General features: G+C 41.6%; 4 protein-coding genes across 5 annotated transcripts in view; 2 read left to right on the top strand and 2 right to left on the bottom strand.

Moving 5' to 3' along the window:
- Positions 1-1,060: 1,060 nt before the first annotated feature.
- Positions 1,061-1,651, top strand: LOC134746700 (COX assembly mitochondrial protein homolog). The gene is made up of 2 exons (XM_063681223.1): positions 1,061-1,236; positions 1,316-1,651. The coding sequence occupies exons 1-2, from the start codon at positions 1,179-1,181 to the stop codon at positions 1,612-1,614; spliced, it is 357 nt and encodes a 118-aa protein (XP_063537293.1). The 5' UTR covers positions 1,061-1,178; the 3' UTR covers positions 1,615-1,651.
- LOC134746675 (tRNA-splicing endonuclease subunit Sen2) lies at positions 1,605-3,979 on the bottom strand. Its single transcript, XM_063681184.1, has 3 exons — positions 2,837-3,979; positions 2,619-2,743; positions 1,605-1,779 (listed from the first exon to the last, which is right to left on the bottom strand). Exons 1-3 carry the CDS (start codon positions 3,654-3,656, stop codon positions 1,645-1,647), a joined length of 1,080 nt encoding a protein of 359 aa, XP_063537254.1. The 5' UTR covers positions 3,657-3,979; the 3' UTR covers positions 1,605-1,644.
- Positions 3,425-25,547, bottom strand: part of LOC134746641 (zinc finger protein ZFP2-like) — a 65,001-nt gene continuing 42,878 nt past the window's right edge. The window contains exon 23 of the transcript XR_010128245.1: positions 3,425-3,436. The gene's annotated coding sequence lies outside the window, so the exon portion shown is untranslated. The remainder of the gene's footprint in view (positions 3,437-25,547) is intronic.
- LOC134746669 (V-type proton ATPase subunit H) lies at positions 4,221-25,049 on the top strand. Of its 2 annotated transcripts, XM_063681177.1 has the most exons (10): positions 4,221-4,416; positions 4,501-4,582; positions 4,659-4,836; positions 5,269-5,481; positions 10,721-10,855; positions 11,289-11,474; positions 11,904-12,091; positions 18,821-19,009; positions 22,699-22,812; positions 24,526-25,049. In XM_063681177.1, the coding sequence occupies exons 1-10, from the start codon at positions 4,362-4,364 to the stop codon at positions 24,596-24,598; spliced, it is 1,413 nt and encodes a 470-aa protein (XP_063537247.1). In that variant the 5' UTR covers positions 4,221-4,361; the 3' UTR covers positions 24,599-25,049. The 2 variants fall into 2 exon arrangements, with proteins under 2 accessions (XP_063537247.1, XP_063537246.1); XM_063681176.1 differs by lacking the exons at positions 22,699-22,812; positions 24,526-25,049 and adding an exon at positions 9,766-9,948 and having other exon boundaries at positions 18,821-19,028.

Here is a 25,547-nt window from a genome sequence, read left to right as displayed (position 1 = left end):
AAGAGAAAGACATTGGACATGCAAACCGGATAAATTGAGTAGTAATATATCTATACATTTTATATGAATATTCATTCTCTTACCCCTGTCGCTCGGTGGCGCGTCTATAACTATTTGTATATACTATGTCTATGTTCAAAATATTTTTTATCAACTGTTTTGCATTTTTTTTTTATAAACATTTCAAAATAACTGTCTGGTCAAACCAAATTATCAGTAAAAGGAACAAAAAAACTCCTTTTCTTTTGGGTGCTTGTAAAATGTGTAAAGGGCCCTCCACACTCATGCGCGAATCACGGCGCGAAGCCACTTAAGTGTGGCGTCGATTTCGCAGATTGTTCACGCCTTCGCGCTTAGTTCCCCGTTTTTTGTCGGTTTATTAGCCTGCGTCAAAAGGTCCCTCCACACTCATGCGCGAATCGCGGCGCGAATATTTTACGGTTTTACAACAAAACAATATGGAAAAATAGATAGCTAAATCACGTATGATGCCATAGATAACTAGCAGTTAAACTCGATCAGCTGATGATTTTCCGCCATCTTTACGCGAACCAAACTGCATAATCGCCGTGAAGTTTGCGAGTGTGGAGTCGATTTCGCTGATTAGCGAACTAGAGTCCACACTCACGTTCGCAGCTTCGCGCCGCAATTCGCGCACGAGTGTGGAGGGCCCTTAAGACAAAAATATTAACGATTGATTTCTTGGTGATTACTCGTTTAAAGCTCGCTCCAGACTACGCGGCGCGAAGCCGCGAACGCGAGGGTGGAGTCGATTTTGCTGATTAGTGAACTAGACTCCACACTCACGTTCGCGGCTTCGCGGCGCAATTCGCGCACGAGTGTGGAGGGCCCTTTAGACCATTAATCTCGTAAACAACTGTCATATAGTTTGTCAAAGGACTGTCTCATTTCAAACATAGACAGAGAGAATCATACTATCTTTGTCGTACACTAGTACTAGCACCCAAAAGAAAAGGATGAGTATAGTTTTTTTCGTTCTTATTTACTGTCAAATTGGTTTGACCAACTATAAATATCATATTAATGTCAGTGTCAATGTCATTGTCAACATACATATTTTAATACTATCTTGCCATTCTCATAGTAATCGAAATAATAGCAAATAGCCCAACATTCAAGAATTCTGAATTACATGAAAGTTTGAAACTTACTTAATAATGACAGAGGAGAAGACGGTACTGTCTAAAAAATTATCTGAAGGACCGCATGGCTTAGGTTAGTTCAAGTTTACGTAAACTATTCATCCAATAGTAAAACGAAACTACCCATGTAAATTATAACATTTATGCTTTAGGTGATCCTGATGACCGCAGCCTGAGAAAAGTCGAATTGGAAGTCATGATACCCAAATTAATGAGGGATAAAGCTAAAGCAGAGAAATGCATTAAAGAGGTTGCAGAATTTGAGAAATGTGGTAAAGAGGCATCCTTGTTAATGGTGGTTAAATGCCGGAAAGAAAATGCTGCCCTAAAGGACTGCCTCTCTAGTTGGTATCGCAATGAAAGCTTTAGAGCATTGTGCACTGAAGAATATTTAAAAGAAAGAAGTGAATTTAGGAAAACCGGAATCAAAAAGTCAATAAGAAGGGCTTAATCATATTTTATTTGTAAGATACCAAATGTATTAATCAATTTCATCATTTACTATTATTGGAATGTTCCTAGTAAGATGTATTTCCCGCACACTGTACTCCCTTAATCCTTCTGGCATATTTTCTGGATATGCACTGGGCTCATCAACTTCTGCAATCAATACTTCCTGAAGAGTAGAAAATAATAAAATGTACATAGAAATATAAACAAGTTAGCAAAAAACATTCATAATTGTGTTATTATTGTAAATAAAAATAAAATTTATATTTTAATCAGAGCCTCTACAGTCTACAACATAGGACTAAGGGTCAGTTGCACCAACCACAATTAACAGACTGATCAACGTCAAGCAGCAGAAAACTATGAAACTTCCCATACAATGAAATTTAGCAAACGCTAAAACGGTGACAGACGGTTTGGTGCAACCCAACCTAAGTAGATTTAGAGACCTCACTCTAACTCAACATTTATAGTTGGTCAAACCAAATTGGCAGTAAATGAGAACCAAAAAAACTATACTCATCCTTTTTTTTGGGTGCTAGTACTAGTGAAGACAAAGATAAGTATGATTATCTCTGTCTGTTTGAAATGAGACAGTCCTTTGACAAACTATAGATTATTTCTCATGCCTAACATATAAACAGAGAAAGGGCTTTCAATTTTTAATTACCCTGTGTATACTAGGTGCCCATGAGGAACTCGAGAGATTTTAACCACAGATTTCTGAGGCCAAAAAAAAGGAAATAAAGTTGTTTGGGTCAATTTTGCCAAAAAAAAATATATTTAGGTTTTTTTTCTAATTTATTAATGTATGAGTTTGCACTACTTAAATAACAATGAAAATATGTTTTTTTTACTGGTTTTAACTGAAACTATACGAATTCCAAGTTTATCATTTTAGTCTTTAAATATGATCAGCAATATACTGTTAAAATCTCTCGGGTTCCTCATGGGCATATTGTATAATCTATCATTTAATGTTATTATGTATTAATTTTAATTTACCTTTGTAGTAGTAGTGGCCATTCTCACATGCCCAAGAACTGACACAAAATCAAATTGGTCTTTTTTGCATTTTACTACTATTATGTAATCAGAATGCATTACTCCAGGACCCTCTCTGTACAACACTGAAATCATCAAAGATAGATACAATGTAATGAGCCATTAATAGGAAAATTCAGTAGCTCCAAATTTAACTACAATACAAAAGCCGTATTTACCATAGTCTCCACCAAATTTGATTCCTGATTTGACAATGTAACCCTTAGATCTGAAGTAATGATAAACAACATATTTGGGGACAAACTTCTTATCCATATTTGTGAACAAATTCCAGCATTGCTCTATTGTGAGCATCTTATTACCACTACCTATAACTTGTAAACAACCAAGACCATAAGAAAGGAAAAAAGCCTCTTCCAAACTCAGCATTAGCTTTTCTTGAAGCTTTATATTATTTATGCAGCATTTTGGTTTTAGATTTTCAATATAATTACCCTCTTCGGTATCACTGTCTGGAACAATAGCAACCAATTCTTGGTCACTATGTGGCTCAAAGTTATCAAAATGGCCCTGCTCACTGTCCAAAGCATCATTACTAGCACTATTACTATCATCACTAGACACCAAGTCTATTACATCTTTATTGCCAATTTTTCGGCTGTCATGCTTTATCTTACTGATCAACCCATCCATGTCTGTTAATAATTTGTCTACAACAGATTTCCCATGGTTATCAGCAAACTTTTTATACCAATAGTTCCGTTTGAGAAACTGCCGTTTGCGCATAATTAGGCTATAAGCACTATGAGCTGCTCTTGGCTTGGAACGCGAAACGGAGCCCTTGCCAAAACACCCCATGTGATACAGCAGAGCCATTTCATCTGGCGATCTCACCTCGACATTAAATCCATTGTAATATCCAGTAAATACTATCCGCATCGAGCTATCCACCGGAAAACGGGCAGATTCCACTGCGATAGACAGCACGTTATTTGGGTCATTACTCTGACATTCGTCTTGTGTTTGTGAAGAAGTCATGACAATAGAACTGGCCGGTTCCCAAATTTATTTAAAGTCGTATGTGTCACGCCAGCAAGTTCAAACGCAAATTTCATGTATCAGTCAGTTTTTTGGTAGTTTCGGCATTATTATGCACTTATAAATTTTCGGCAACAATTATACGGTTTCGAAATTGTTAAAATGTCTGAACCAAGTAGACGCAAGAAAGAAGATAATGTAGAAGAATATCAGTGTAAGTACTTTTTGTTTTAAACACAGACCAGTACCGTTAAATAGCTAAATCCAATCCAAACGACCTTGCTAAATTTATCATTTAGTTTTTGACTTTGACTTGACTGCTTTGACAGTAAATTTGACGTTTACTGAATACCATAGAGAATAGGTACTTGATTTTTTTTTTCGTCCTGATGGACTTGGTTTATTGATTCCTAAACGAAACGAAATGACATTTTACCTTTTTCTAATATTGCAGCTCTGATCAATTCCCAAGGTAGACAACATAAAAAGTTATATATTTGTCTCTTTTTTTCTCAGCATGGAGGGTATACAACAAAGAAGGTAAGAAAATATATGTTTTCGCACTATACCAACGTCACTTTATGTAGTCACAAGACCTCTCAGCTGAGGCTGTCGTCTTTACTTGTATTTGGGATTTATTGAATTCCTTGATCTTTATTCCAATTATTATTGGCTTGATCATAATTCTATGATATCCTAGCCAAAATGGCTAACATCAACGAGGAAAATGTTAGTAAACTTATTGGCGAAGAGAATATCGGTAAGTTCCTGCCCATTGTACCTTAACTTGCTAGGACCAATTTAATGGAAAAGATAACGTGATTACCACTCCCTTGTTTTGCAGATATGATTGCCGCCACCAGCGTCCTGCAGCTAAGGGCCAGTGAAATCCGTCAAACGGATATAAAATGGCAGTCTTATTTGCAGTAAGTAAAACTAAATTATTCCAGCTTAATCCATAGATGTGCTTATAGAATTAGGTAAATGTGAGGTACATTATAGGTCACAGATGATCACGCAGCGCGACCACGACTTCGTGTCGGCCCTAGACCATGGCAAGAAGGACCTCCCTGATAAGAACCCCGAGGAGTGCTGCTCAGTGTTTATCAACCTGCTCACCCATGTCAGCAAGGACCACACTATCCAGTACATTCTGGTCATGATTGATGATATCCTTTCTGTAAGTATTTCTTGGATAATATTATTTTTCTACAAGTTAGACCCATTCACTTACTTTTTCACTAAACTTTAGTTGTGGTATATGGATGTGACAAAATAAAGTTTTGTTTTTATTGTGATCATTGTCCGTCTATAGTTAAAAGGACTGCTTAACTTTTAGGTAACGTTATTGAGATGAAAATTGACATACTACATGGCAAGATTATAATTAATAAAAAAAAGTTTAGTTCTTTAACTTTTTTTAATTAATTATAATCTTGCCATGTAGTATGTCACTTTTCTGTTCTATTCTTATAAACAAACATTAAAGATTTCAGCTAGCAAATGGTTTGTTGTGCAAGTTACTGTTAATTTATAGTAAGAAGACAGGACAAAAAATTGAAATCAATGTCATACCAGGTTCATGAATTTTGGTGAAAATAAATCATTCCAGGAGAACAAAAACAGAGTGAAGATTTTCCGCGAGCACAACAAGTCGGGACAAGTCTGGCAGCCTTTCCTGAATTTGCTGAACCGCCAAGACGAGTTTGTGCAGCACATGACTGCCCGCATCATTGCAAAGCTGGCCTGCTGGCACCCGCAGCTCATGGACAAGAGTGACCTCAACTTCTACTTGACCTGGCTTAAGGAACAGCTCAAACACAATGTAAGTTACTAATTTAATTATGAGCCTTGTAAACTCTGTTGATAATTTCTGGATACTGACTATAAAAATAATGTTCAATTCGTATTATTGTATTTGTATTACGTAATTGTACGTATTGTGTAATTCATATTTCATTGCCGGAATTTACTGATACTTTGTGAACATATTCTGTTTGTTTATTATATATATTTTATTATAGCCTCTTTATTTCCATACTCTTTTCAATTATTTAGTTTCTATTTTAGTTTTTAAATTTGGTTAAAATATGTTTTAAGGTGTTGTTGTTTCTGTTGATTTTTCTTTCTTGGGGTGTGGATCCCGTTTGGGTAAAGGCCTCCTCCCATTTCTTCCATAAATATCTATGTTTGGCATTGTACATCCAGTCTTTTCCGGCAACTACTATGTCATTGGTCCACCGTTTGACAGGTTTTCCTCTTCACTGGTAATGGTCCTTTCCATCTTGTTGTTAGTGTTGTCCATCTGTTATCTGTATACCTTGAGATGTGTCCTGCCCATTGCCACTTGAGCTTTAGAGCTTGTGTGAGCGCATCCTTTACGTTTGTTTTACTTCTTATAGTTTCGTTTCTAATTTTATGCATTTTGTTAATTCTCAGTATGCTTCTTTCCATAGCTCGTTGTGTAGTGTTTATTTTTTGTTTGTTCTTGCTAGTATAACTCCACATTTGGCATCCATATAGTAAACTGGGCAGAAGGCATGTGTCCATTACTATTCTTTTTATCTTCATACTATAACAGTTGAAATCTGACATTAATAGCTTAAAAATATACAGGGTATTTTAATCTCAGTTGAGCACATTATCACTTACAAAATTACCACTTAGAAATTAACAACTGCAATACACTAACTGTTATCTAGACATGCGGTAGCCTGTCTAGCCAAGTTCAAAGAAAAAATAACTGGCGACACAGCAACCGTGTGTAATATTACAACAACCATTTCGAGTTACTTTTGACCCCTTCACAACTTGAAACCTATTTAACTTACACACATGAAATTTGACACATTTATTTAAGCATCTTACCTTGTCTAGAATACACAATTTCATAAACATAGCTCTAACAGTTATTGATAAATTCACGTTTAAAAACCGGCATTTTTATGACTGTCTGACTCACTTATAGATCAAAAACCTAACCCACTTCCAGATGACCTGGAAACTTGAAATTTGGCAACAGGGTAGACTATTAGGTTTATATAGAGGGTAAAATCTGAAAATTGAAAATGAATCTATAATTCGATGGAAAAAATCATATCTTGATAATATTAGATTAATTAAGACTTGCCAAAAACCTAACCCACTTCTAGATGACCTAGAAACTTGATATTTGGCATAAGGTAGACTATTAGGCTTATACAAAGGTAAAACTAAAAATCTAAAAACTGAAAATGTTTGACAAAAGGGAATATTGCGCGAAACTTAGCGCAGAAGGTGCCACTACCACAACCTGAGAGTCTATCGCGAAACAAGAATATCGAAATTTCATTATCTAACATCTCTGTCACTCTTGCATATTTGAGCGGTAAAGAGGCAGATAGCGAAATTTCGGATTCGCGTTTCCCGGTAGGTACTCTGTAAAGAAACCGCCTTGATGCAGATGCATCATCATCATTGACGTATCTTATTATCTCTGAAAACTTGTCAAAAAACTGTTAAAGGCACAGTATGTATAAGTTACTCTATGGTTCACTAAACGGGCTAGTGATGCACTCTGGTGGCAGAACATTGCAGTAATATCCCCTATTGGCCGAGCGTTAGCGAGTGTCTACTTTTCAACTTGGGCAAAACTGCTTTCGTATGTCCAGATGTTCTCATCTGGAGGTCGCATTTGGGTCAAACCCACGAGAATTGGAAAATCGGTCAAACACAAAACTGTGTTCACGTCTTTCCTGTAGACATACCCAAACGAACGTTAAATAAGAAAATTAACCTTTATAACCTTTAAGTTTTGGGTATGTCTACAGGAAAGACGTAAACACAGTTTTGTGTTTGACCGATTTCTCAACCGATTCTCTAGACTAGATTATTAGCAGGTTTGATAGATATAATTTTTTGTCGTTTTGTTTTTCGGAAGGTTTTCAAAATGACAGAAATGTCATAAAGGACTTAAGCGCCAGTAGGCTTTATGGCGCTTAAGACCATTGTGAGTTCGCTGTGATAATGACTCGACGTAGTATGTAGTTTATATTATAAAAAAAATTAAGGTGTCGTGAGGAGGAAATCACTCGAATATTTTAAATTCACTCACTCAAATTAAATGCATTCACTGGGAAATGCACTCTAATAAGAATAAAATAGCACAAAAAAACCGGCCAAGTGCGAGTCGGACTCGCTCGCCGCGGGTTCCGTACAAATTTAATTATTTTTATTTACAAATTTATAGTTTTCAGCTTTTTTCCTGTACTTGTAGTGTAAGACAGTATTACTTGCCAAATTTTATAATTCTAGGTCAACGGGAAGTACTCTGTTAATTTTAATTCCCTTGAGCGTCAAAATAAACGTTTTTTGCGGCATAAACGGCCGTACCTTTTTCTTACGTTAACTTAGAACGTAGAAGTATGATTTTTTCACAGCTAGGGGCTGTAGACCTGAGTATATGGTTTTAATACTTTTAATATCAACTCGATACGTGCCTTTACATACTTGAAACTGCAGTCTTCGTCAAAGCAAACTTAACATTATTTAGAACGGTCTCAGAGGTCTTTCCTAGAAGTACCAGGTATGGTAATAACCTATTTACAGAACGCGCAAACACCGCGCTAAAACGCAAAAGCGTATTTTGCTTAGCGAGCAAAATGTATAATTTTCATTTTCATTATAGGTAATTCAAAATGTAACATATATAAAAAATACCTTGACATGTAATTCAATTATTATTATTATTTTTTTCTCTTTTCAATGTATTTGAAATGTATTTATTTTTTGTAATGAATGATTTTACTGTTATAATTTAAGCTTGGCAATATTTTTAATGTTTTTATTTTTAAGATTTATCATGTTAGTTGAGTTATTTTAAGAACATGTTTTTGTACGCCAAAAGGCAAAATATAGTGAGGCCAATTTTATAATTTTATACACCACTGTAACAGTTTTACCTATGTTTTACAAATAAACACTGACTTTGACTTTGATACCTAGTAAAAACTAGCCTAGTCAAATCCTTTATAATTTCAGGAGTTTCTACACAGCACAGAATTTGGCACCCATATAGATATCAATTCTTTTGTCGGCGAGTCAACAACGACACATTGTATATATTGAACTTGGCTGTCATTTCACATTTATATTGTTGTTGGGATTTTATAAGTAACTGGAAAATATAAACAGAGTTTATAAAGTCTATAGATGATTTATATGTTTGATTGCATCAAATAATTTGTGATTTTGTTTTTTTTTATTGAGTTATAGAGTGACATGTCATTTTGTCGATAACATCATTGCTTGGCTGTTATTTTAACTGCTAGCATGAAATTTTAGCACCTACACTTCACTGAACAGTTTTTTTATTTTGACAGGCACTTGCACCTATTTGATTTATTTGCAAGGAAACAAATTCAAATTTGTACAAATTATTAAACAAACTATGATCCACAAAAGCTTGTAACTTATAATAGTAGCGGAAATCTCTTTCATACTTTCTTTTATGGATAGGAACTTCCATTTGGTACAAGTTACAACCCTTATTTTGATCTGTTGCACTGTTTCTATTTTCAATACTTCCTGTTGTAGTACGTCAAATATAATAAAATTACTAACAGACTATCCTGTAGAATGTCTAGATCTTTTATATTTAAACAGATTTTAATATTTACTTCTATTAGAAATTAGATTCAACACCACACAGAACACAAAGTTACCAAATCACCTAGATATTTAATAATATTAACATACTTGCACAACTTTAGTGCGGAGCTGCATGTGCATCTTCATCAAAGCTGCAGTAACACCTTAACAGACTTTATTTCTTAAACAAATATTTTTAACATTATGGAAAACTGCTGGCAGTTTACTTAGTTAAGGTGCGTCTAGATATTGTTAAAGCGCCATTTGCGAAAGGATCGCTAACTGCTTGCCTACATTTCGTATTACGATGATCGGAGCATTCACCGATCTGAATGCAACTTCTTTGTAGCAGAAAACCATGATGTTAAAATATAGTAAATAAAGTCATTAATCTAGAGCAGTTAACAAGTCGTGTTCATCGCGTATCATCGCCGGGGCAATCGCATGTGCACTGTTACTGAGAGGTTTGTTTTCTGGTAAGGCGGAGAAAATGTCTGCCGAGTTAGCGCATGCCGAGCAGGTTATGTTGGCTCACGAGAAACCGATTCTGGACAAACACAAACACAAGGACAAGGCCCCCGAAGCCCAGGGCAAATACCACAACCTTTACGCCTCCTTCGATGACCTTGCGCCGCTCGAGGACCTGCCCCCGGGCTCCAAGAAGGTACTCTGTGTAGCCGCAGCTCTCAAGAGTGTGTAATAACTATGCTAACCTGGTTTTAAAGCTGTTACTAATTTATTAATATTTCTTGTGCTCATTAATCGTTTAAGACCGGCTTAAATCTTAACCAACTGTAAGTAGAGTGTTGTGTGTATAGTATACAGTATACGCCTGAGCTTCAGACTTTGTGTAAATAATAATAAACGCAAATAGATGGTCTATTTATAATTTGCACAACAAATAGCGGTTACGCCGGCGCTTTCCGCAGCGCACGAAAGTAAAATTCGCAATTAACTCAATCAATGTGCTGGTCACTTACCTAGCCGGTTATAGTAAAACTAAATTAATAAAAACCTATCTATAAAAAAAAGTAATGTAATTTTATGTTTATGTAATTACTTAAGGGATTAATTACGATGGGGTTTTGGTTCCCGTGTTGCTATTTGTTTTATAGATTACTTAAATGTGAAGCTTAAAGCACAATGGGCTTAGTTTATCAAAAGAGGAATACGAATAACTCTACGGCATTGCTTTTTAGCCATATCCGTGGTCCAGTCAAATTGACGCGTATTCAATTACGTTCCAGTATCTCGCAACTGACGCGCGCGGCTACAATGCAATATCAACCTTCGTGCATTTCGAGAAGGTTCACGTTCAGATAGGCGTGGCGTTGAAAGGGTTATATCAATACCGTTCCAAGCAATACGTGTCGAGTTCGCTGGTCCTTTGAACTCTCAAGCAGCATATGCTAAAGTTGGACTTGCGTGGTTTTCAGCACATCGACTACATCCAGTCGGTGGCGCGTTGCCTGCAGATGATGCTCCGCGTGGATGAGTACCGCTTCGCCTTCCTCTCCGTTGACGGCATCTCCACGCTGCTGTCCATCCTCGCCTCTAGGGTCAACTTCCAGGTATTGTTATTTATATGAATTTATCTATTATTACCTACACTTAACATTTTGTTGTAGGGTAAATTGTGGAAAGGGCTTATGACTACCACAAAAATGCATATTTGGTTAATTTAAATGCCAAAAAACCAGGATTTAAAGAGGGACCCCAGCAACCCTAACCATGGCAACGAGTGACAAGAAAAAGTTGATTCACCCAGTAGGTAGTTTAGCATGAGTCCCATCGTTGACTAATTGTGTCGTAGCGTAATAAAGTCGACTAATGGTTAGTTTAGAGTGTTTCCAATAATACGTATCTTAGTCTTATGCTTAAATACGATATTTTGAATCACGCGGGAAAGATGATACAAGCTAGATTCATTGGTAACTTAAGGACACAAACGTCTATTGAATGCAGTATGTGATGAAACGCATCAAATTATGTCCTTGTTCTCAGGTCCAATACCAGCTGGTGTTCTGCCTTTGGGTGCTGACCTTTAACCCGCTGTTGGCCGAGAAGATGAACAAGTTCAACGCCATCCCCATCCTGGCCGACATCCTGAGCGACTCCGTCAAGGAGAAGGTCACGCGCATCGTGCTGGCCGTGTTCCGCAACCTCATCGAGAAGCCGGAGGACGTCCAGGTATGATCTATTCATCACTAGGGACAGTTGTGCTGATATTAAACCTTATAAGATAAACAAGCTCAATGCCATTTTTATCCTGACATTCCTGGCTGACATCCTGAGCAACTCGGCCAAGAAGAAGGTCCAGCGCTGAATAGGGTTTTTTAAATACTTTAACATAATATTTCATGGTCAATATAGAAATTTGCTTTTTCCATACATTCAACTATGTCTGATGAAAATTTCTGGCGTCGGCTATTGTCAACTCAAAAGTCGCGGTGTGTAAGGGCCCTTAGGTTTAGAGCGTTTGAGTCCATTGTACGTTACGAATTATATTTTTAGCTTTTGTGTTTCTTTAATACAGTCGAAGACATTTGATCCTGAAAAGATCGGCACTTGACGCCACAAAAAAGTTAACATACAAATGAATGTATGTTATTTGTCCAGGTGGCAAAGGAGCACTGCATCGCCATGGTGCAATGCAAAGTCCTGAAGCAACTGGCGATCCTGGAACAGAAGCGCTCCGACGACGAGGACATCATGAACGACGTGGACTTCCTCAACAACCGCCTGCAGGCCTCCGTGCAGGACCTGAGCTCCTTCGACCAGTATGCTACTGAGGTCAAGAGTGGACGGTAAGTTATTTAAGTCTAGTGTGTTTTAGAAGCGCTCCGTTGACGAGGACATCATCTGTGTTATTATTAGAATATTTGTAGAATAACTACGCTAAAACGCGCTGTCAAAAAGATCGAACTCGGTATATGGGTCACATGACATGTATATGTAGCTAAAATGCTGAGTTTTCTGATTCAAACATGTGAAGTAAATTTCACTAGCGTCGAGCACTTTTAGCCTAGTCTAGTTCATACGAAGCCATATAAGGTAAACGTCCGAGTGCTCGACGCGGTAATAGTATATATGTTCGATCTTCTATGAGGTTCTCTTCAATAAATTCACCTTTTATGATGTAACTAATTTTTTATTACTTTGGAAAATTACAATATATATATAGGTAAGTATTATGTGTGTTCGCGTGACCGCGCTCGGATCGCGTCTGGTTTTGGGAGGTGGGGCGCATCCAATAGTGCAGCCCGCTATCGGTGCACAGTGGGCCTTTTGTGTGTCTGAACATGCTCCGCGCCTTGAAAGCTCCTGCTTTCAACATTGTTGTTGTTGGTCAGTATCCTCTCCGTCCTTCAGCAAAGGGCATATGCAGGAAATACCACGTCGAACTAGGCCCTTTCGTGTGCGTACATCTACAACGCGGCATAATCCATCAGAGCCTTTGTGTAGCTTTTCAATGCGGCCGAGCGGCCATGTCAACGGCGGGCCGTGGGGTTGCTTCACCAAGACGAGCTGACCCGGCTGGAGGTTAGGCTGTCGCGAGCGCCATTTGGTACGCTGCTGCAGGAGGCTGACATACTCGTGGCTCCATCTGGCCCAAAAGTGTTGGCGCACTTGCTCCATCCGTGCGTATCGGTGCAACTGGCTCGGTTTGGCTTCTTCGAGGTTTGGCGTTGGCAGCGAAGTCAACGATCGTCCGATCAGGAAGTGCCCAGGGGACAATGGGGACAGGTCGTGAGGATCGGAGGATAAGGGACATAAAGGCCTACTATTCAAAATCGACTCAACCTGAACAAAAATCGTCTCCAGTTCGACATATGTGAAGTGCATATTACCAATTATTCTTTTAATGTGATATTGCGGGTGCGAATCTGAACTGAATGTGTTCATTAGCAAACGTTTCTGAGACAGAGTTATAAGAGCTATGAATAACTTGGCCTATTTCGTTACTAGCCCCCAGAAAGTTTCGGCCATTGTCCGAAAAAATCTCGTAAGGCTTTCCTCTCCTTGCAATAAACCGCTTAAGAGCCAAAATGAAACTTTGCGTGCTGAGATCACTGGCGAGTTCAAGGCACCTTTGTTCTCAGACAGCACATTATGCACAAAAATGATTTTATTAATTGGGCTCCACGCCCTTTTTTACTTAAAATTAAGAACGGACCAGCATAATCAATGGCCGTGGATTGAAATGGGTACCCTGGCGTCACGCGCTGAGCGGGCAGGTTTCCCATAAGTTGAGTCGCAACTGCTCCTCGCAAGCGCTTGCAAGTTATACATGTTTGATAAGTTTTGCGCGCTAGCAATCGTCCGCCTATTATCCAATATTCTTCGCGAACGCTTGAATGTAGCAGCTGTGGCCCGGTATGTTTTAATTGTTTATGGAAATGTCCATATATTAACTTACTTACATAATGTTTACCGTCTAGAATTATCGGATGTTTTTTATCATATATATAATCCGAGTTGGATAATCTGCCGCCAACTCGCATAACACCATCTTCATTTAGGAATGGGTTTAAGGACAAGACCTTTGACCTTTTGCTTATAGGTAAATTATTTTTTAATAAATTTAATTCGTCAAGAAATGAAGTCTCTTGCGAATATTGTACAAGCTTAGTTTCAGCCGCATGCAATTCTGAAACACTTAATGGCCCTTGAAATTTATTCTTAGGCTGTTTACAATTATTTATAAATCGTAATATGTACGCGACTGACCTTTTCAAGCGATTGAAGTTCGAAAAGTTTTCTAATTTAATAAAATCCATTGACGCGTTCTTCCTCAGACTCGCGCTCATTACTTGAACAGTGGATTTAACTTCCGGTATATTTGAATTTAATTCAATTGAATTGTCTTGAGAAGGCCAGTCACTTTCGTTACACTTTAGAAAAGACGGCCCTTGAAACCACATACCGTCAGATGTCAGCTGATCGGGCAATAACCCGCGACTAGCTGCATCAGCTGCGTTTTGACCAGACGGAACGTGGTTCCATTGAGCGCCGCGAGATAATTCCGTTATCTCAGACACTCGATGTAATACAAAGGTCTTGAGTTGCATTTTATTTGATTTGTAAATGTTTAACCACGAAAGTACGATTTTCGAGTCGACCCAAAAATACACTTTATCAATATTCTGTCGCAATGACTTCCTTATTTTGTCGTAAAGTCGACAGGCTAACAATGCGCCCAGTAGCTCCGCACGTGGGATAGTAACAGCTGGCCGAGCAGGCATGACCTTGGCCTTGCCACAGAGCAACCGAACCACTACTCCCTTATCGCTTATCGAGCGAATATATGCGCACGCGGCGTAGGCCAATAAGGAAGCATCCGAGAAAAAATGCAACTCAATATTTTCCGCCTCAGGTTGCAATACATAACGATCAATTTGGAACGAAGTCAAAATATTTAATCCGCGCACGATCTTATTCCACGTTTGCTTTATATCGGAAGGCACTTCATCGTCCCATTCCAGGTGCAATGCCCAGATATTCTTTAAAAGTAATTTAAATGTGATTGTGCAAACACTTAACAGACCCAAAGGGTCAAATATGCTTGCAATCGTGGATAAGATAGTACGTTTTGTACACTTAGAATCGGCATTGTTTACATCTTTAACGCCCTTCGAGCAGCTGATTAACAACTTATCCGCCGCTGGGTTCCAACGAATTCCGAGCGTAGAACACTCGTCATTAAAGTCGACATTCGATTGCTCGTTAAAGTTTTCCTCATCTTGAAAGAGTTGAATGCAATTAGATTTTATTTTACGTAAATTCATCTGCGCCTTTGCTAAGGTTTGTGAGACCGATGTTAAAATATATTTTAACTGGTCGGAACTGTCCGAGCCCGTAACTAAGTCATCTACATACATATCTCTCTCAATTATAGTTTTTATATGCGGATCGTCACAAGTCTTAGCAATTTCATATAAACATCTTATGCTTAAATAAGGCGAGGACGACATGCCGTAGGTAACGGTATCGAGGCGCAGATATTTAATGGGTTCCGTACTATTTTCGCGCCATAAAATGACCTGTAAATATCTATCATTTTCGTTTACTAGGATTTGGCGATACATTTTTTCAATATCTCCGATCAATACATATTCATGTTGACGAAAACGAGTGAGAATTGAAAAAATGTCATCCTGTATTGTTGGCCCAACCATTAATATGTCGTTCAACGACATACCCGACGATGTCTTCGCTGAACAGTCGAAGACGACACGACAACGTGTCGTGGCCGATTTTTCACGTAAAATTGGGTGGTGGGCAAGAAAATTCGCGACCTCCGGTTTTTCTATTGGCGTAAGGTGCCCTAACTCTTGATACTCGCGGATAAAATCGCAATATTGTTGTTTTACGTGAGGTTGCCTTTCAAATCGTTTTTCTAAATAATGCAATCGTTTTTTAGCAATATGAAAGGAGTCACCTAATTTCTCGGGTGACTCTTTTAGAGGCAAACTCACGCAAAACCTGCCGTCTGGCAATTGGTAGGTATTTTCGAGGAAATGAGCTTCGCATGCTTCTTCCTCGGCTGTCCACTTCTCCTGCGGTGGCAGCTCCTCTAGTTCCCAGAACTTCCTTAACTGGACGCTGATTTCGTGGCTGAAGTTACAATGAACTTTATTGCCTAGCCCGTTATTATTATTTGACATAAAAGTGGTTGGACCGACAACAAGCCATCTGAACTGCGAGTTCTGTAGGAACGGTTTATTTTTTCCTAGCTTTATTTGTTCTTATATAAGAAGACCCCAAAAAACGTCGCCCCCTAGTAACAATTCTACTGCAGAGGGACGATAAAATGACTCATCCGCCAAATCTACGTTTTTAGGTATATTTAATGATGAAATATCGACCTCGTTTTCAGGGACTTCGTTGCCTACATCATCGACTACGGAGCAAATTATAGGTATTTTTATTGACCTATCCCTGGATTGCACTTCTATCGTGCACCGTCGTAACGTTGTAAAAGATAATTTATTAAGGCCAAAGACCTCAGTCTCATATTCAAAAACAGGAAGATTTAATTTTTCCTGTAATGACCTTTTTATAAACGAAGATTCACTTCCACAATCAAGTAACGTACGTACGCGATGGCACTGATTATTTTTGTTTACAATATCTACCATAGCCGTAGATAGCAACACCTGCGTTGCGTCCGACGAACAGAATGATATCGGAAATGCATTTTTTACTTGATTGTCACCGGCTGTTGAGGTACTAGCCTGAGAGGTACTAGGTACCTGTGAATTGTTTGGTACATACGTTCGATGTAATAATGAATTATGTTTACGTCCACATATTTTACAAGGATTCGCTCGGCATTGAAATGCACGATGACCACCTCGAAAACAGACTGGACACACCTTTGACTTATATATTTCGTCACCTCTCACTTCTGGTGTCATTTCGAGAAATTTATTACACGTAGATATACGGTGGTCACCTTTGCATATCAAGCACGATGATTGAGGCGAGCTGGTTGTCGTTGGGTTCGAAACGGCTGCGACAAATGTTTTTTGAATTTTATCTAATTTCTTTTGAGGCTGTTTCGTTTCAGGCCTTTCAAAGTGACTGCCGCTTCGAGCCAATGACTCCAGTATATCGGCCCTGCTACGAAGAAAGTCAGTGAACTCAGATAGCTTCGGCGAGTCTTCTAGACTGTTTCTTTTTTCCTCCCATTTTCTTAATGTGATCGGGTCAAGCTTGGAGGAGCAAAGAAAAACAATAAGCGTATCCCAGCAATCTACCCTCTCGCCGAGGCTCTCAAGCGCTCGTAAATTTTTTGTTACATTATCAATTATGTTACGCAAACACTTATCTGATTCTCTTGTCAAAGACTCTATGCGGAATAAGGACTGCAAATGGTTATGAACCAGTTGACGCTTGTTGTCATACCTATTACACAATAAACTCCAAGCGACGGCGTAGTTGGCGGCAGATATTTCCAACGATTTAATTACAAGCGCGGCGCTGCCCTCAAGGGAGGTGCGCAGATAATAGAACTTATTTATATCATTTCAAGAACTATTATTATGCACAATAGACGTAAAAGTATCACGGAACTCAAGCCATTTGCCATAATTTCCATCGAAAGACGGCAGCTTAATTTGGGGGAGTTTAATATTAATTTGATGGCTTGAATTTCGGCTACTAACACTTCCATCGTCAGCATCAGCAAACCTTTGTTTGTGCATCTCTATAAATTCTTGCGCGCAATTGATAAGATCAAAGAAATCGTTTTCAATCTGTATATTTTCAGTCAGCTGATCGTTATCGCTGGTTATCGATTCTATCTTTTCCCGTAAGTCATCAAAATTATTAAAAACAATTTCAAATCTGCTCAACCGCAATGCCAGCTCATTAACTTGACTGGAAGTAATACTTGTATTGCTCTCAAATTCCGCATATTTATTTTTAAACACAGTTACTTTACCCTTAATTACACTACGTTTTTTTAATAAATCTTTTAACTCTGCTTCAGACATTGTAATGAACAACAAGTAATAAAAATGTTATAAATACCGTTTAATCCGGCAAACCTTGCAGTTCAGATTCAAACCCGTGCAACGTTGATAGTCTTAAGAATGTGCTATCACGCCGATGGAGTGGCCGATGCGCGTGATCCTTTGTTCTCCGCGCCGCGTGGCAACTGTCGGCCCGGCCGCTCGACTTGTTTACGCAAAACCTGGAATAGTCGGCGAGTGCAATAAGTACCTATGCAATTACAATGCAAATTTATTCTTTATTGATAGCTAAATGGCTATATGTTATTAAAGGGATTTGATCTTTTACTTTAAATGTCTTACTTTTGCACAAAAAAAGGGTAACTTTCGTTTCACTATTTTTTCGGTGGAAAGGAGTTAGAATGAGTGGAAGGATGGAACGGGCACTCCCCTGAAATACGTAGACCAGCAGGCAGCAGGCAGGAGTCCACTTTGCCTCCACGTCACGCCTCCTCCTCGTGGACCTCGTGGTTGCAGGTTACGTTGTCCTTAAAGTTATTGCGCCTCCGCGCAATGTCCTGTCACGGTCGCCAAAATTATGTTCGATCTTCTATGAGGTTCTCTTCAATAAATTCACCTTTTATGATGTAACTAATTTTTTATTACTTTGGAAAATTACAATATATATATAGGTAAGTATTATGTGTGTTCGCGTGACCGCGCTCGGATCGCGTCTGGTTTTGGGAGGTGGGGCGCATCCAATAGTGCAGCCCGCTATCGGTGCACAGTGGGCCTTTTGTGTGTCTGAACAGCATGGGCACTCTATGTCAAAGTGACATGGCATTCGAATGAAGAAAAATCTTCTTAGTTTGAATTTAAGCCCTGTCACTTTCACATAGAGTGCCCAAGCCATATACTAGTACCGCGTCGAGCACTCGGACGGTTACCTTACGGCAGTTATAAAATGCAACTCTATTAACAGCTATTTAAAGTTCAAATTTAAACAAAAAAATATATGACATGCACTAGAGTAAGTACTGTATTTGGCAGCATACAGAGACAAAAGTTTGTTCGCAGATTGGAATGGTCGCCCGTGCACAAGTCCGCCAAGTTCTGGCGCGAGAACGCGGCGCGCCTCAACGAGCGCGGGCAGGAGCTGCTGCGCACGCTCGTGCACCTGCTCGAGCGCAGCCAAGACCCCGTCGTGCTCGCCGTCGCCTGCTACGACGTCGGCGAGTACGTGCGCCACTACCCCAGGGGCAAGCAGTGAGTACACCTACACCTGCCAGTGCCGGTGCCAGTGCCACTCACCAACTCAACGAGCGCGGGCAGGAGCTGCTGCGCACGCTCGTGCACCTGCTCGAGCGCAGCCAAGACCCCGTCGTGCTCGCCGTCGCCTGCTACGACGTCGGCGAGTACGTGCGCCACTACCCCAGGGGCAAGCAGTGAGTACACCTACACCTGCCAGTGCCGGTGCCAGTGCCACTCACCAACTCAACGAGCGCGGGCAGGAGCTGCTGCGCACGCTCGTGCACCTGCTCGAGCGCAGCCAAGACCCCGTCGTGCTCGCCGTCGCCTGCTACGACGTCGGCGAGTACGTGCGCCACTACCCCAGGGGCAAGCAGTGAGTACACCTACACCTGCCAGTGCCGGTGCCAGTGCCACTCACCAACTCAACGAGCGCGGGCAGGAGCTGCTGCGCACGCTCGTGCACCTGCTCGAGCGCAGCCAAGACCCCGTCGTGCTCGCCGTCGCCTGCTACGACGTCGGCGAGTACGTGCGCCACTACCCCAGGGGCAAGCAGTGAGTACACCTACACCTGCCAGTGCCGGTGCCAGTGCCACTCACCAACTCAACGAGCGCGGGCAGGAGCTGCTGCGCACGCTCGTGCACCTGCTCGAGCGCAGCCAAGACCCCGTCGTGCTCGCCGTCGCCTGCTACGACGTCGGCGAGTACGTGCGCCACTACCCCAGGGGCAAGCAGTGAGTACACCTACACCTGCCAGTGCCGGTGCCAGTGCCACTCACCAACTCAACGAGCGCGGGCAGGAGCTGCTGCGCACGCTCGTGCACCTGCTCGAGCGCAGCCAAGACCCCGTCGTGCTCGCCGTCGCCTGCTACGACGTCGGCGAGTACGTGCGCCACTACCCCAGGGGCAAGCAGTGAGTACACCTACACCTGCCAGTGCCGGTGCCAGTGCCACTCACCAACTCAACGAGCGCGGGCAGGAGCTGCTGCGCACGCTCGTGCACCTGCTCGAGCGCAGCCAAGACCCCGTCGTGCTCGCCGTCGCCTGCTACGACGTCGGCGAGTACGTGCGCCACTACCCCAGGGGCAAGCAGTGAGTACACCTACACCTGCCAGTGCCGGTGCCAGTGCCACTCACCAACTCAACGAGCGCGGGCAGGAGCTGCTGCGCACGCTCGTGCACCTGCTCGAGCGCAGCCAAGACCCCGTCGTGCTCGCCGTCGCCTGCTACGACGTCGGCGAGTACGTGCGCCACTACCCCAGGGGCAAGCAGTGAGTACACCTACACCTGCCAGTGCCGATGCCAGTGCCACTCACCAACTCAACGAGCGCGGGCAGGAGCTGCTGCGCACGCTCGTGCACCTGCTCGAGCGCAGCCAAGACCCCGTCGTGCTCGCCGTCGCCTGCTACGACGTCGGCGAGTACGTGCGCCACTACCCCAGGGGCAAGCAGTGAGTACACCTACACCTGCCAGTGCCGGTGCCAGTGCCACTCACCAACTCAACGAGCGCGGGCAGGAGCTGCTGCGCACGCTCGTGCACCTGCTCGAGCGCAGCCAAGACCCCGTCGTGCTCGCCGTCGCCTGCTACGACGTCGGCGAGTACGTGCGCCACTACCCCAGGGGCAAGCAGTGAGTACACCTACACCTGCCAGTGCCAGTGCCAGTGCCACTCACCAACTCAACGAGCGCGGGCAGGAGCTGCTGCGCACGCTCGTGCACCTGCTCGAGCGCAGCCAAGACCCCGTCGTGCTCGCCGTCGCCTGCTACGACGTCGGCGAGTACGTGCGCCACTACCCCAGGGGCAAGCAGTGAGTACACCTACACCTGCCAGTGCCGGTGCCAGTGCCACTCACCAACTCAACGAGCGCGGGCAGGAGCTGCTGCGCACGCTCGTGCACCTGCTCGAGCGCAGCCAAGACCCCGTCGTGCTCGCCGTCGCCTGCTACGACGTCGGCGAGTACGTGCGCCACTACCCCAGGGGCAAGCAGTGAGTACACCTACACCTGCCAGTGCCGGTGCCAGTGCCACTCACCAACTCAACGAGCGCGGGCAGGAGCTGCTGCGCACGCTCGTGCACCTGCTCGAGCGCAGCCAAGACCCCGTCGTGCTCGCCGTCGCCTGCTACGACGTCGGCGAGTACGTGCGCCACTACCCCAGGGGCAAGCAGTGAGTACACCTACACCTGCCAGTGCCGGTGCCAGTGCCACTCACCAACTCAACGAGCGCGGGCAGGAGCTGCTGCGCACGCTCGTGCACCTGCTCGAGCGCAGCCAAGACCCCGTCGTGCTCGCCGTCGCCTGCTACGACGTCGGCGAGTACGTGCGCCACTACCCCAGGGGCAAGCAGTGAGTACACCTACACCTGCCAGTGCCGGTGCCAGTGCCACTCACCAACTCAACGAGCGCGGGCAGGAGCTGCTGCGCACGCTCGTGCACCTGCTCGAGCGCAGCCAAGACCCCGTCGTGCTCGCCGTCGCCTGCTACGACGTCGGCGAGTACGTGCGCCACTACCCCAGGGGCAAGCAGTGAGTACACCTACACCTGCCAGTGCCGGTGCCAGTGCCACTCACCAACTCAACGAGCGCGGGCAGGAGCTGCTGCGCACGCTCGTGCACCTGCTCGAGCGCAGCCAAGACCCCGTCGTGCTCGCCGTCGCCTGCTACGACGTCGGCGAGTACGTGCGCCACTACCCCAGGGGCAAGCAGTGAGTACACCTACACCTGCCAGTGCCGGTGCTACTCGCCATGTCGACCGCGTCACATAGTCCCCGCTTACCATCAGACTAGCCTTAACTTTATTTGCTACCGAAGGGGTATAGATAAAGTACGAAAATTTTGTTCAATTTTTAACGTACCCATAAGTGCTAATATTGCTTTTATAGTTATATCAAACCGCTGCGCTCGTAATGTGCTCACACCTACCTGGCGTTCCGGCGGATAGTTGTGCGTGCTCGTTCACTGAAAAGATCGCACCAAACTAGTACAATCTCACAAATGTACTAGTTCGGTTTTATTTTTATTTTTGACTTTTTTTTAGTTTACTGAGAGAAACTGAGCAAAATAATAATGTAACGGAATGGAGCGCAGTTGCAACGGAGTGTCGGCTACGTGTTATCTCGCTCATATTAGCCAAACGAGAACCGTTCGGTCGGTTTGGCAAGCGCTCGGCATTATGTAGTTCGGTCCGATCACTCGGATCGCTTTAAAACTCCATGCTTTGCTGTCAATGTCACTCCTCGCTCCCATCCCGTTTCGCGTGTAGTGTACTAAAATGTACTAAAAGCCGTAACAGACTACCGCACCGCACTGCGACCTTGGTGCGCCGCACCCATAAGTGAGAGCGAGAAAGAGATCTCTTTATATGTTCTTTTCTCTCTATATATGGGTGGGTCGCGGTGCGGTGCGCTACTTACGGCTCTAAGAGCAGAATCATTAGGGAATAGTTCAGTCTAGTACAACGGAGGGAATACTGTCTTTTTGACTTTAGTACATGTACTACACAAGCCTAGCGGCGAACGATGTCCTAACACTTCTTTAGTTATTACTTTGCGTGCAGTTTCCCTACGCACTTCGAATATAGCGCGGATTATCAATATTATGATATTAACAGTGGATTAAATATATTAAAACGGGACACTCACAGTGATCCGTTTTAATATATAAGTACAATATGTCCGAGCCTCGAAAGTTTTATAATTAATATTTGCAGTGTGATCGAGACACTCGGCGGCAAACAGCGCGTGATGCACCTGCTCAGCCACGAGGACCCCAACGTGCGGTACGAGGCGCTCCTCGCCGTGCAGAAGCTTATGGTGCACAACTGGTACGTAACGTAATGTTGACATTCATAATAGGATTTATTGGAATTCATTGGTCTTGAAACATGATAATTCTTGAAATAACATGACAAAAATTAAATTATATTAGCTCAAAAATCTAGAAACGCGTGTCAAGCCAAGTTCAAAAGAGAACTGGCGACGCAGCGACCGTGTGTTATATTACACGAACTATTTGGAGCCACCCCGGCGTAACTTAATATCTATTAAATATAAACATATGAAATTTGGTTCATTTAATAAGACCATTTATTAGGGCTAACTAGAACCCCAATTTTCATGAATATCACTCAACCGGTTATTAAGATATAAACATCTAAAATCGAATAATCGGGATTTTTCCTACTGACTGACTGACTGGCTCACCTAACATGACCTAGCAAGTTGAAATTTGGCATCCAGCTGAGTAATTGTGTGGTTACGAACCTAAGATCAAGAAACAGTTATTTTTACTATTTGAAAATTTTCCAAAAACAGTTTTTATGGTTCCGTAACCCAAAGGGTAAAAACGGGACCCATTACTAAGACTCCGCTGTCCGTCAGTCTGTCTGTCTGTCTGTCCGTCTGTCACCAGGCTGTATCATATGAACCGTGATAGCTAGACCCTGATTAACAGTGATGATAATGAGTGATAAAGTCGGTGCCACACGGAGTTAATGACCTCAATCATTATGCTAATACGGATATGCCGCGGGAATCCCGGGAATCGTGTTGCATATACTTCCTACTACATTGTTTCTAATTTTAATAACCTAATGAAATTATTTTATATTAGAGTATAGTATAATAATTAACAGGGGTGAAGGTTTTACAACAAACACTGAGCATTACACTTTAAATCACAAGTCGTGATGTGCGAACTTAATGATCCGAGGAACATAAATAAACATATTTTCTACTAGAAATGGGTTCTTAACCAATTCCTTATCATTAAACTAGAAAAGCATGAGAGTTTTGAATGATTCACGGTTAGTTTCACTAGACTCACCCGTGAACATGATGCATGTAACTGCGTCGAAATATCGGGAGCTCACAAATAATACAAAAGGTAATCATGGTCTATATCCCGGTCAATATAAGTCTAGTAGAAAAGGATGGCATTAACTAATAAAGGGACACTGTTTGCCGTCTCTTTCGCGCTAGTTTTTTCAACTATGCACCCGTTGCACGACGCTAACAATAGAAAATCCAGCAGTGACCTTCGACAAGCCAGAGGTAGTCAGGTAAAGGGTTACTTATCACTTTAGATAACTTAGATAAGTATATTTTAAGCAACACTATATTTAACACGGGTGCAAAAAATAAGCGGTATAATAATATATGACTTATAATTTATACTGGAAATTGAAACAATAATGAAACAATCGTTTAAAGCGTATCAATGTTTTTAATGAATAATGATACAATTTACACGATGCGATATTCAATGTTTAAAAGTCTTTTTATAAATAAATAACACTCAATACATACTCAAATTACTTTTTCGAACAAGATCGCGGCATTTGACATATAGTTGGTCAAACCAAATTGGCAGTAAATAAGAACAAAAAAAACTATACTCAACCTTTTCTTTTGGGTGCTAGTACTAGTGTAAGACAAAGATAGTATGATTCTCTCTGTCTATGTTTGAAATGAGACAGTCCTTTGAAAAACTATATTTGCCTAATATTACGCAATTTTTGACTTATGTTTTTTTTTAGGGAGTACCTCGGCAAGCAGCTCGAAAAGGAACAAATCGACAAGCAGGCGAGCACTGTCGGAGTTAAGGCTTAAGCAATATCTATAATATATTTAAAGCTTTGTTGTTATAGTGTATTTAGATTACGGGCTTCTATTACTGTTACAAATGTACTAATGATATGATCTAACGCTGTTGAGTGTGACCATGAATACATTTTACACGCCCAAACTTGTAAATAAGTCCCAATTGATGTTACCTAATTTCAAATATTAGCAGAGTATTATTGTTCAGTCGATATTTTAAAAGCAATTTGATTTATTTATTGTACACCTACAGTTGTTTTTAAAAGTAAGAAAGTCTAATGATTGTCAATATCCACATTCCTATTTATAATTGTTATATAAAAACGATTAATGTATGCTTCAAGATAAAATACTGTTATAATTATTAAAAGTAAATAAAGTGTTAGAAGAAATTACGTAGCAACTTAAAGTTGTTGAGAGCTACGACAGTATTGTGAATAAATTAAATAAATAGCGCAAATAGAGTTTCATTTACTAAGTTAGCAACTGAGAAGACCAGTTTTATAACTCGTTTACATGATTCACATAAACTACCTATATAGGTACTTCACAATAAAATGTTAAATTTATAGGATACTAGAACGTAGTGATTATATGCTCTTTGCTAGCTCCTGCATGCAACTTCGTCCGAGTAGAATGATGATTTCCGTGATAAAACTGTCCTGTCCTTCCCTAGGACTAAAAAATATCTCCAAACAAAATTTCATCTAACTGTTTAGCGGTATCAGGGCCGTTGCATAATAAACTACAACTAATATTACAAGCGGAACTCCTTTTCTAATTTCACTTTTAGAAAAGAAATTCCGCTTGTAATATTAGTTGTATAGTTGGTCAAGCAAATCTTGTCAGTAGAAAAAGGCGGCAAATTTAAAAAATGTAGGTGCGAAGAGATCGTCCCATTGAAAATTTGAATTTCGCGTCTTTTTCTACTGAGAAGATTTGCTTGACCAACTATAGT

This window comes from Cydia strobilella, chromosome 13, assembly GCF_947568885.1.
Source record: "Cydia strobilella chromosome 13, ilCydStro3.1, whole genome shotgun sequence".
Lineage (NCBI taxonomy): Eukaryota > Metazoa > Arthropoda > Insecta > Lepidoptera > Tortricidae > Cydia > Cydia strobilella.
Note: the sequence above shows the minus strand (reverse complement) of the source record. Positions and strands in the feature narration are given on the sequence as shown.